We start from the raw sequence: 12,729 nt of genomic DNA, 5'->3' as shown, positions 1-12,729 counted from the left end.
AATCTGGGATGTTTAAATTATAAATAACAGTAATCTGGTACAGGGGTCAACAAACATTTCTCCTTAAAGTGCTAAGTAATACTTAAGGCTTGGAGTAATTAAGTCTCTATATTACTACTCAATACACTCATAGAAGCATGAATGTAGCAAAAGACAATATAAAAATAAATGGGTATGGCTTAGGTCCAGTAACATTTTATTTACAAAAACAGATGCCTGAGTCACTAGCATTGTTTTGTCTGTCAATTCTTGATCTAATTGACATTATTACTTTTTATTAAAAACCAATAAATCAGACCCTCCCTGGTGGCGCAGAGGGTTAAAGCACATCACTAAGAAGTTAAAGCCACTTCAGCTTGCGATCCCCACCTGCCTGGGAGGTGACCACATGGCAAGGCAGACCTCTCTTGACACTCCTGCTGCTCCCTTCAGCAGTGTACTTTCGTAGATATGCCTGTTCTGCTCCCCACTCTGTCGCTGGTGAATCCTCTCACCACCCCCTGAGCCTCTGGCCTGTACCCCAGGTCTGTATGCACAAATAAATCTTTAAAAAAAAAAAAAAGGCAATAAATCATAGTGCTTATACTCCCCACTCTATTCCAAAAGTTTAACACATATTGAGTGCCAGTATATGTGTGTACGTGTGTGTGTTCTAAAATAAATATGCTTAAAAGCCAGGTAAAAAAAACATTCTGTCCTGATTTTACAGAGGAGGAAATGAAGCTCTGAAAGCTTGGTGATCTTTTCCTATAGTCACAAACTTAGTCAATGGCAGAACCCACTCGATTACATCCTTTCCTATAGTCACAAACTTAGTCAATGGCAGAACCCACTCGATTACAAGATAAACCTGAATTCTCTATTTCCAAGTCAGGATGCTAGAATGCAAATATTATGTTTTTATATTTTTGTGTAGATAGAATCCAATAGAGCTTTTGATGCTTATAGATATCTCCAGGCAACTACAGGGGTAGGTCTAATGCAGAATGTAGTATCTGTTTGACCCATTAGTAAAACCAACATATCCTTGAGCAATGTATTTTACTGATAAAACAGAAAAGTTGTCTAATTCTGCCAACTGCACTCAGCTCAAAAGGTGACAGATTATTTCCAACAAATAAATAATACACTCCAGTTTGTGCTTGCATGTTTATTAAAATATATAGTGGCTCTCCCTGGTGGCGCAGCGCGTTAAAGCGCAGCACTGAGAATCTGAAGCCGCTTCCACATGAGTTCAATTCCCGCCTGCCCCGGAGGTGACCACGTGGCGTGGCAGACCTCTCCTGACCCGCCCGCTGCTCCCCTCAGCAGTATACTTAGTCGATCTGCCTGTTCTGTTCCCCACTCTGTCTCTGGTGAAGCTTCTCACCGCTCCTGAGCCTCTGGCCTTTACCCTAGTTCTGTATGCACAAATAAATAAATAAATCTTTAAAAAATATATATATAATATGGAATTAATATCAAGCAATAGAAAAGATTAAAAATACAAGGGATTGTATGTACTTCACCAAACCCTGTTTACCTATAGAACATCGTTAATAGTTTGATCAATATAATGCTCTAAACATTTGTGCTTTTACACAGACAGAAACAGATCTCAAAATACAAATCAATTTGTCTATTTCAACTTCTAAATAGAAATTCCCTTACAAATATTTAGGATTCCTGAAAGGTACTACTAAATATCTATTGCTGTAATAATCTCCTTCTAAAAAGTCTTCTCACTTCTACTACTACCCCTTCCAAACTAATCACTACACTATAATAAGAGTTCTGTTCTAAACATATCTTTTTACTCCTTTCCCATACTTCAAACCTTGCAATAGATTCTAACACTAAGGAAAAAAAATACTCAAAAACTTGTGTAATGTTGTGTAGCAGGTCCCTATGTAACAGTCCCATTTCATTCACAAGTCTTTATATCAAGTTAATCTACGTGCACAACGGAGGGGTTTTGACAAGGAAGAACTTTCTTTCAGTTCCTCAAGCATACCATAATCCCTCCTAACTCAGGGTTCCACCTTTTCCCTCAAACACTCCCTCCACTCAGACCTAAACTCACCTTTCTTAGAACAGTAGAATCAATCAAGCATGTGCTAACAGCCTTCAAAAATAGTCCTCTAGTTTTCTTTCACCTCATTAGTGGCAACTTAGATCTATGTGTTTGTGATTATTTGATTAACAGCCTCCTGCACAAGCTTCAATGCAACAAGGACCAAGTCTTCCACATGCTCTTTTTTCCACCAGAGCCTAGCATAGTTCTTAGTATTAGAAAATGCAGTAGAATATAGAAATATGTAATAATTTATAACATTTAACAATGCTTAACAGTAAATAGCAGTAAGGTAATAAACCAATTGTGATTATAATATCTAAATGATGCAAGAAATAATAAGGTCACTTCCCTACAAACCCTACAACATTAAGAATTGCTGAATAAAAGGTATTTTTAGGGAAACCTAGAGATCAATTTTTAATATAGGATCTTCACTTCATAAATATTTAAACTAAAGTTTACAAATTCAAGACACACACTGTTTTCTTTCCTTTCCAAAACAAACAGTATTGCTGGATGAAGAATCAAGTAATATAATATATGCTACTAATATGTCTGTTAATAGCCTCCAAAATTGTATGTCCTTAATAAATGCTTCTTATTATAGATTTCAACTTGACCAAAAGTACCATTTTCACTCAATGTTTAAGCAAAGTTTATCTACCCAGTTCCTAGATTATCACTCTCCACTACTGACAATCATATTACAGGTTTAAACTTTATAAGGATAGTAACAGTTACTCAGAAGCATATGATGTTAAATATCATGGTCAACATAAACATCTTTAAATACAGCATCTATTTAAATAAACCTCAGTTTCATATTTAATCAAAAAGCTATTCAAAGGCTTAACAACCAAAGTGCTAGGAGTAGTCCATACAAAAATAAAGCACAAGAGTATACAGCTTAAAACAAGAAAAACAGTAAGAAAATGTGGTGCAAATAAAAAGGAAGAGCATTATAGGAGCACCAGAAGAGAATCTATCCCAACTATGAGGAGTTAGGAGGCACTGGAGTCATGATACGGCAGCTAAAACTCAAAAGTACTTTTTTAAGTTGGCTAGGTAAGAGCAGAAGTATGCTTGCATTGCAAGAAAATAAAAACAGACAACGGCACAAAGGAAATACTGTGTGGATGCCTCCAAATTTGGTATGTGGAACTCAGTGGCTCAAGCTAATTAATAGTAAAGAAGCTTGAGGTAAATAACTAGAAAGAGCATAAACTACATCTTATATTTGAGGGAAAGTAGGTACTGAAGTTTTTCAGGCAGGTAAAGTTATTTGGATAGCGTTTGCATCTCAAGAGTTCTGTAGAGAAAAAAGAGGACACCAGGAGGCCAAATGGAAGGCAAATAAAGTCTCTTGGAAAAGAGGCATATTAGTAAAATGAGACAGCAAAAACACACAAATGACTGTTTAGTGTGTTGGTCACTTTTCATTATCTCTAAACATCTGTTATATATGTATTATAGTAAGCAGATTTCAAATGTTCCTCTTGAAGAAATCTACAAAAGGAAAAGTATTTGCCATTACACTAACCACATTCCAAACAATCCATACAACTCAAAACTAGATCAGTCCTACAATTCTAACAAATACAATGTGATGCCACCAGAAAAGCCAATTGGAATGTCCTTCATATTACTTTTAGCAAAATGGAATATTTCAATGGCCTCAATCTCACAGAAATGTAGGGAATCAAAAGGGAGGTAAAGGGACTGGGGAGAGGAGGTGCTGGTGTTAAAGAAACAATATGTTAGAGAAGCCCTGTAATATAGGATAGGATTCTGTAAACTTTTTCCATAAATGGTCAAACAAAAATATTTATGCTTTGCAAGCAATTCCTTTACATACAACCTATAACATGAAGCAGTTATAAGCAATCTGTAAAGGATTATTTATAAAATAACACTTTATTTGCAAAATCAAAGTATACTAGATTCAGACCATAGGTGAGAATTTACTAGTCACTAATATAACTTAATTTTTTGTTGCTGAATATAGAATGTATTGACAATGTAATAGCAAGGGTTATGGATGAATATGATAATTATACAGTCTAAGAGTTCTTTTATTTCAAATAAATTGCCCAAATACCAGAGAACATATTTGATTTCTCTCATTAAAGAGAACATCTGGATAAAGAACAAGGTTATTAATGTTTTAAAAAGGAAGAAAACTGGTATACTTACTGTAACACTGGTATCTCTGAAGTAATCATTGCTGGAGAGGTTTTTCCACAATGGAGCAGTAGCATCAAGTGCTATATAACTCAAAACTTTTAAAACAACCTCAATGGCAATCCTGTTAATAAAAAAATAATAATAAATAAAATTTTCGCCAGTTTGGAAGTTTAACAGCTGCAACTGTAAGCTATTTAAAGTGTATGATGTAAATTGATATACACCAACATTATCAAGATCTGCCCACACCCAACATCTCGCTATTTTCCCCAGCAACACTTCTCTATTCTACCTTCATCAGTTTGACGTTAATTGTACATATAAATAATGCCACATGTTGTACTTATCTGACTTATGTCTTTCAAATTGATACACCGCAAATGCATCAAAATTTTATCAAAGCTGAATATTATAACCATTGTGTAGCTACATAGGTGTGCCTGTGTATATATGTGTGTGTGTGTGTATGGTGTTGAGTGTGTGTGTGTAGGTATGTATATACCCACCCCCAAACACATACATCCTGTGTGTACATATTACACACATACACCCAACACCATATTTTCTTCATTCATGCAAGTCAACGGACACTTAGGATGTTTTCATTATGTAGGCTACAATGAATAACTATGCTATGAACATTGAAAACAGGTACATCTTACATATGTTCATTTAAAATCTTCTGCATCTGTATCCAAGAAGTGACATTTCTGGACCTTATTGTAGTCTTATATGTAATAATTTGAGAAAACTTCAGAGTTTTCATTGAGGCTGTACCATTTTTATATTCCCACCAGCAGTGTATATGAGTTCCTTTCCTTTCACACCCTCACCAGCACTTATCTCTTTATCTTTTTGATAACAGATAAAAGACACCCTAACAGGTGTGTCTCATTATGATTTTCATTTACATGTCCCTCATGATTACTAATGTTGAGTGCTTTCTCATATTGGTCATTTATTAGTATTCTTTGAAAAAATGTCTATTTTTAAGAAAACTTATTTTAAAGTAAAATGAGTATGTCAGAATATTATATAGACTAAAACCAGTACTGACAACAATAACACTCTTCAGCATTTACTTGAAGGAGCTGAAAATATCTCTATACAAAAACTCCTGTACAAAGATATTCAAAGCAGCTTTATTCAAAGTTGCCAAAGCAAAGAAACAATCAAGGTGTGCTTCAGGAGATGAACAGATAAAATGTTGAACATGCAAACAATGAGATCTTATTTGGCACCAAAAAGAAAAGAGCAATCAAACCATGAAAAGATATGAATAAAGTTTTAATGAACATCGCCAACTGAATGAAACCATAATGAAATCATTATACTTTGTGTGGCTTTAATACATGGCATCCTGGAAAAGGCATGAGAGAATAAAAGGATCAATGGTTGCCCAAGAGTTGGGTGGAACACATAATTTTTAGGGCAGTGAAAGTATTTTGTATGATGCTCTATTGGTAGTTATAAGTAACTATCCACCTATCAAATCCCACAGATAGTGCAACACCAAGAATAAACCTCAAAGTAAACTGTGCACTGAGGGTGACAATGTACGTACAATCTATATTCATGAAATGTAACAGATGTTGCACACTGGTATGAAATAAATAGTAGGGAGACTGTAAATATGTACAAAAATGGCTTATATGGAAAATTTTTCTACCTTCTACTCAATTCTGTTGTGAACCTAAAATGTCTTTAAAAAGGAGTAGATAAGGGAAAAGCATAGCAGAAGTAGTAGTGCATCCGAGACAAGGCTTAATATGGTATCAAATTAAATAACATAGGTATATATAACTAAAGTTCCAGAATAAAGTACATGATAGAATAAGTATCTGAGAAAACAAAGAGCTCAAAATTTTTAACATATTTATACATATGTGCAAAATCTGACAATGCCCAGGTACAACAAATTTTGTAAAATAAAAAACTGCTAATATCTGATGTTCAGAAAGTAAATGTAAAAGGAAACTAAACAAATAAACAGAAAAACATGAGAATTATATCAGACTTTCTGTTGGAAACTTTGTAAGTTAAATGACAAATGCATAACATCTTTAAACTGCTGAACAAATAAGAACATAAAATAAGTAGATCAAGAAGATGATATTTGGGGGAAGAAGAATTTCAAAGGACTATTAATTATACCAGGAAGTCCAAATAGTTACATGCATGCCAAGGGTTGGATACATATTCAGAGAACACCTGGGAGAAACACAGGCTCGAAATTTAAAGTTGAGCAAAAGATAAAGACTAAGACTGATTAACCTTTGAAGTAACAGCTCCTCTAAAAGAAAGCATGTAAAACCAAGAAATTACTTCTTTTTCATTTTAGCTCTTTTGATTCTGGAAGTAGACCACTAACTGAAGAGAAAATTGCAGCGAACACAGAACAAAAAATGTTTTTAAAAATAATCTGCAAAAGTTATTTGAAGTTTACTACAGCCCTCAAAAGGCAACAACAGTAAAAACTGGGAAGGAGGGTAGCATATGGTTTCCAGAGGTAATTCATATTAAAAATGTCCAGTTTTTAAGAACAAAATCACAAGGCAAAGTATAAGGGGGGTCAAAGGGTGACAGAACTGATCATCTCTTGTACAAGTCCAGACACTGGATTTAGACTTCCAGAAGAAACAGAAAAGGACTGAAAAAAAAATATCTGATGACATAACGATGGAAAACTTTCCAAGCAGAAATCTACATAAGACAATGAACTCCATAAGGGATAAATTCAAAGACATACAGCCACAAACTCCAATTGAACATAAACACAAAAGACAATGAAAATTTTGAAGAAAAAATAAATTACTTGTCACATGCAGGTAATGCTTATTAAGATTAAGAGTAAAATTTTCATCTAGAACCATGTACAGATACCAGAAGGTTGTAGGATATCATATCTAAAAGTGCTTCAAGAAAATGCTCAAACAAAAATTCTACAGCCAGCAAATGATCACAAAAAAAGTCCGAAAAATGAAGCTCTATCTACAAAAACAAAAACTAAAAAAATGTCACTTACCCTGCCCCACAAGAAATGCTAAGAGGAAGTCATTTGTGAAGATATGAAAGGACAACATACAGTAACATTAAGTCAATGTGAAGAATAAAGAACACTGGTAAAAGTACACAGGTAACTGAAGTAGTCAATATTATTGTTTTTTTAGTCTATTATTGCTTTTGTTCCTTAAGCAATTCAAATGACAAATACATAATAAGCTTATCTCTCAATGTTAAGGAACACACAATGTATAAAGATTAAATTTATAACCGTAACATAAGGGAGAGAAGAGACAGTTGGAGGCAGACATAGGAGTACAGTGTAAATTATTAAATCTAAGTTATTATCAATTCAAATTATAGTAGCATTTCAGGTTATAAACTAGTCAGATAATTGCTCACTAATCAAGTAGCTTATATAGCAAACAAAAGGCATATATTAGAAAAAGACCAAATATGAAAGATAATAGTGTTAAAGGAATGGGCAATGAAAACATAAGGCACAGTAAGAAAATTACTGTAATTTTGTATAAACAGTCACCTTCAATGTAAATATATTAAAGAATAGTTAAGAGATAGAATGTGCCCTCCCTGGTGGCACAGCGGGTTAAAGCACAGCACTGAGAAGCTAAAGCCACTTCAGCATGAGCTCCATCCCCAGCCGCCCTGGAGGTGATCCACATGGCCTAACAGACCTCTCCTGACCCGCCCGCTCTTCCCCTCAGCAGTGTACTTCATCAATCTGCCTGTTCTGCTCCCCACTCTGTCTCTGGTGAAGCCTCTCACCGGCCCTGCACCTCTGGCCTGTACCCCAGCTCTGTGTGGATAAGTAAATAAATCTTAAAAATAAAGACAGACAAAATGGCACATTTCATTGAAAAAATTTTATATGTACATTCTATAAAAAAGATTCATTTCATATTTAAATACATAAATAGTTTCAAAGTAAGAATACACAAAAGTTGGCCCTCCCTGGTAGCTCAGCGGGTTAAAGCTCAGCACTGAGAAGCTAAAGCCACTTCAGCATCAGTTCAATTCCCGCCTGCCCTCGAGGTGACCACATGGCGTGGCAGACCTCTCCTGACCCGCCCACTGCTCCCCTCAGCAGTGTACTTCATCAATCTGCCTATTCTGCTCCCCACTCTGTCTCTGGTGAAGCCTTTCGCCACCCCTAAGCCTCTGGCCTGTATGCACAAATAAATAAATCTTAAAAAAAAAAAAAAGAACACATAAAAGTTATTCTATGCAATGGGTAACCAAAGGAATATGGAGTGACTATTTTAACCAGATAAAGTAAATTTTAAATCGAAATATCATGAGACAAAAAGGGCTAAAATTTGGGTAAAAATGGTCAACTCACCAGGAAGATACATATACAACAAATCACAGAACCCCAAAAAATGAAACACTGGCAGAATTACAGAGAAATAGAACTGTAAAAAATGGCAATTTCAATACACTACACCAATAAAACACAGAGCACCTAGACAGAAGAACATTAAAAAACAAAAAAAGGAAACTTGAGTATACACTATTAATAAACTAGACCTGACAAACATTAAACACGTTCTTTTCAAGTGACATACAACATTTGCCCAGATAGCTGGTTAGGTAACAAAATAGTTTGAAATTTTTTTTAAAGACTGAAATCATAATGAACAATATCTTTAAACATAATGAAAAGGCAGAAATTAATAAGAATATGAAAATTGGAAAATTCCAAATTTACACACTTTTAAATAATAGTCAAAGAAGAATTCACACACACACAAACACACACAAATAAAAATACTTGAAGACAAAAAAACACCATATGCCAAAATTTATGAGATGCAGCCAAAGCCACACACACAGGAAAATATATCTGAAAATATCTCAATCCATTAAAAAAAGAGGGAGATCTCATTCAATAACACAACTCTATACCTCAAGAAACAAAAGAGCAAATTCAACTCAACAACAACGAAATAATGAGTGCAGAAATAGACAAAAACAGATATAATGAAACCACATGTCGGTTTTACAAAAGATCAACAAAACTAACAAACTTTTAGATAAAAAAATTATAAAAGAGGAGATGCAAATATCTACAACACAAAAGACAGTAAGAATATTAACATCAAGTTTACAACAAAAAAGAATGGTCAGTTGCATGCCATTAAATTATGTACCTTCCATTAATGGGAAAAAATCCTAGAAATACAAACTTCCCAAAGTAGCTCAAAAAATTTGAACTGACCTTTAGGAATAGTGACTCAGTTATCAAAAATCTCCCCCCAAAAGTCCAGAATCAGATTATTTCACTGGTGAAATAACAAAAATAATATAAATCTCTCAATTTGTTAAAAGAAAAATCCTAACTCAACTTATAGCCATTATCACTTTTACAAAAAAACCTAAGGATACAAGTGTCCCTTATAATATACATGAAAGAATTAAAACAAAAAAAATCCACTACTTAATAAGCATAATATATAACACAGGCAACTGACATTTATCCCAGGTATCCAAGAGTGGTTCAACATTAAAAAATTTACTAAATACGATGGCACAGGGTGACGGAAAACCCACGGGAAATATAACTCAGATGAAAAAATGTATAAAATGATGTAGAAATAAGCTATTATTAAAAGTAAATAAATTTAAAAAACATTAAAAATTTACTTAATACAATAATAAGAAAAAAACTGATCATCCCAAATTATGACAAAAGCATTTGACAAAACCAAAATACTCCATGATAAAAAACATTTTAAAAAACTAAGAAAAGGGCCCTCCCTGGTGGTGTGAAGGGGTTAGGACACAGCACTGCAAACAAGTCGCAGACACTTCAGCTAGGGTTCGATCCCTGGCACTGGAGGTGATCCACATGGCATGGCAGACCTTCCCTGTCCCACCCGGGGCTCCCCTCAGCGGTGTACTTTGTCATCTGCCTGCTCTACTCTCCACTCTGTCTCTGGTGAATCCTCTCACCACCCCTGCATCTCTGGTTTAAATAAATCTTAAAATAAAAACTATAATAAACAAGTTTTCTTAATGTGATCAAGAAAACTGGGAAACCATGTAGATATTAGCCATGACCTGCTACCTATGTATTGTTGAGACACCCACCACAGCCCTAGAACAGGGCAAGCCATAATCCCTGCATGAACTGCACTATGCTCTGGGTGCATAAATTAACAAACATTACTGGATAACCAAAAAAAAAAAAAAAAAAAGTTACTAGAATAGTGGAAATTAGTAATTTTGCAAAGAAACTGGGAGATGTTTCTTGTAGTTTGCCTAAAGTCAGGGGGAAAACTGAATACAATAAGTTTAGCACTTTGGATAGTATAAAAGCTGCTAGAGATTTCTATCAGGAAAAGTAACTGAAATTAGTAAAATTCTTGAATAAATTCCAAGACTTGTCAATAAACCTTATTATGAAGATGGCTGACTTATCAATCTGATTGTCAGTAACCCTTAAAAATTAGATGAACTAATGAATGAAATAAATAAAAATACATAATATAGATTGAGTGAAAATGAAACGCCCTAAACAAACTCATATGAAACAACTTACTATGGCACAGTTGTCTGAAATTAGTATAGCAACTTTTGCAGTAACAATAGGAAAAAATTATTTGCAGGGATGATACTGGAAGGTAATACAGTTTAACTTTCTAATGAATACAGATGAACAAAAATGTATGTTTTTCTCAGTACAGTACTTCAGACTAATCTCAGTTATAAAAAATCTCTGAAATTACCTGGTAAAAATAGTTATGAAAATTGTATAATTTAAGGATAGCATGGTTATCTTAAGCCTTATATAATAGTGGAAATTGTTTATACCCATCTCTGGGTTTGAATCAAAATACTTGATCTTTTTCATTGGGAATAAATGAGAACAGAAAAAAATTGTTAGTTTCAGGGTCAGACTAAATACTATCTTAATTTTGAAATACTGTGCTAGGTTTTTTTTTATAATACATTTGAGTCTCGCATGAAAATAAGAAAACAATGAAACACTCAATTAAAAAAATACATGTATGATAAAGACATTTATGAAAAACAAAGTGCTAATGTCTTTTTTTTTTAAGATTTATTTATTTGTGCACAAAGAACTGGGGTACAGGCCAGAGGCTCAGTCAGGGGCAGCGAGAGGCTTCACCAGAGACAGAGTGGGGAGCAGAACAGGCAGATCTACGAAGTACACTGCTTGAGGGGAGCAGCGGGCAAGGCCAGGAGAGGTCTGCCAAGCCATGTGGTCACCTCCAGGGCAGGCGGGAATCGAACTCATGCTGCAGTGGCCCTAGCTTCTTAGTGCTGTGCTTCAGCCCGCTGCACCACCAGGGAGGGCCACAATGGCGAGTTTAATAAAGTAAAATCATTCCTCCCAAAATCAGGATGAAGAAAAATAAAGTCCATTTTTACCTCAGTCTTCAACAGAGTACTATATATTTTAGGCATAGCAGCTAGATAATAAAGAGAAATAAACTGCATCCAAGTAAAGTTAAGTAGTAAAATTAGATTTACTCACACATGACACAGTTTATTTACAGGAAATCTCAAAGGACCAACAAAATACTAGCAAAGAGTAATAAACAGATCAATTTTCTTTATTCCTGAAAACAAAAAATTTATCAATTTTCAATACTAAAATTGTATACTAACAATAAACCATAAAGGAAATGAAGGGAAAATTCCCATCACAATATCAGAAAGAATAATTAAAAACAAATAGCCTAGATCAAAGATTTGTGAGGTGCAATTAGAAAATATTGCTGAAAGAAATAAAGACACCAGTACATAGGAAGACATCCTGTTTTCAGGTTTGGAATAATCTACAAATTCAATACAATCAGTATCAAAATCCTAATCACTTATTTTGCAGAAACAGAAAATATCAACAGAAATTGTTAAGGAATCTCAAGAAGAGACCACTAAAATTCAAACAATCTTGAAAAAGAAGATCAAAATTGGAGACCTCACAACCCCCTATTTCAAAATTTATTACAAAGTGACAATCATTAAATGAACAGTGCTGGAATAAAAGAAAAACATGGGGTGTTTCTCTATATGGTCAAAGGTAAGCGTCACCAAATATGTCAAGATCACCCAACAGGAAAAAATGAGTATTTTCAATAAATGGTGTTGGAGAAATAACATGCAAATGAATGAAGAAGGGTCCTGATCTTACATATACTAAAATTAATTCAAGTGGTTACAAAGACCAAAATGTAAGCGCTAAAATTAAGCTCAAGAAGAAAAAAGGGGAAAAGTTATTTCACATGGGATTTTTTGGATCTACTAATACACAAACAACAAAAGATTAAAGTGACAAGCTGAACTTCATAAAAATAAAAAACTAGTATCTACTGATAATCAACTATCTGGCAAGAATCTAGTATCCAGAAAATATTCAACAAAATAAAAGTGTTCTTATTAAAAATGGTCATAGTGATTGAATAGACAAGGAAGGAAGGAAGGAAGGAAGGAAGGAA

The 12,729-nt window shown here is 34.2% G+C and overlaps 1 protein-coding gene across 2 annotated transcripts in view; it reads right to left on the bottom strand.

The window, feature by feature from the left end:
* The window catches only part of STAG1 (stromal antigen 1), a 293,851-nt gene that overhangs the window by 195,622 nt on the left and 85,500 nt on the right, over positions 1-12,729 (bottom strand). For both annotated transcript variants that reach the window (XM_004682176.2, XM_004682177.2), the window contains exon 2: positions 4,250-4,361. In XM_004682176.2, coding sequence (XP_004682233.1) covers positions 4,250-4,314 — 65 coding nt within the window. In that variant the 5' untranslated portion in view covers positions 4,315-4,361. The remainder of the gene's footprint in view (positions 1-4,249; positions 4,362-12,729) is intronic.

Source organism: Condylura cristata, unplaced genomic scaffold (genome assembly GCF_000260355.1).
Source record: "Condylura cristata isolate star-nosed mole 26May11 unplaced genomic scaffold, ConCri1.0 scaffold00014, whole genome shotgun sequence".
NCBI lineage: Eukaryota > Metazoa > Chordata > Mammalia > Eulipotyphla > Talpidae > Condylura > Condylura cristata.
This window is presented reverse-complemented; position numbering and strand designations above follow the sequence as displayed.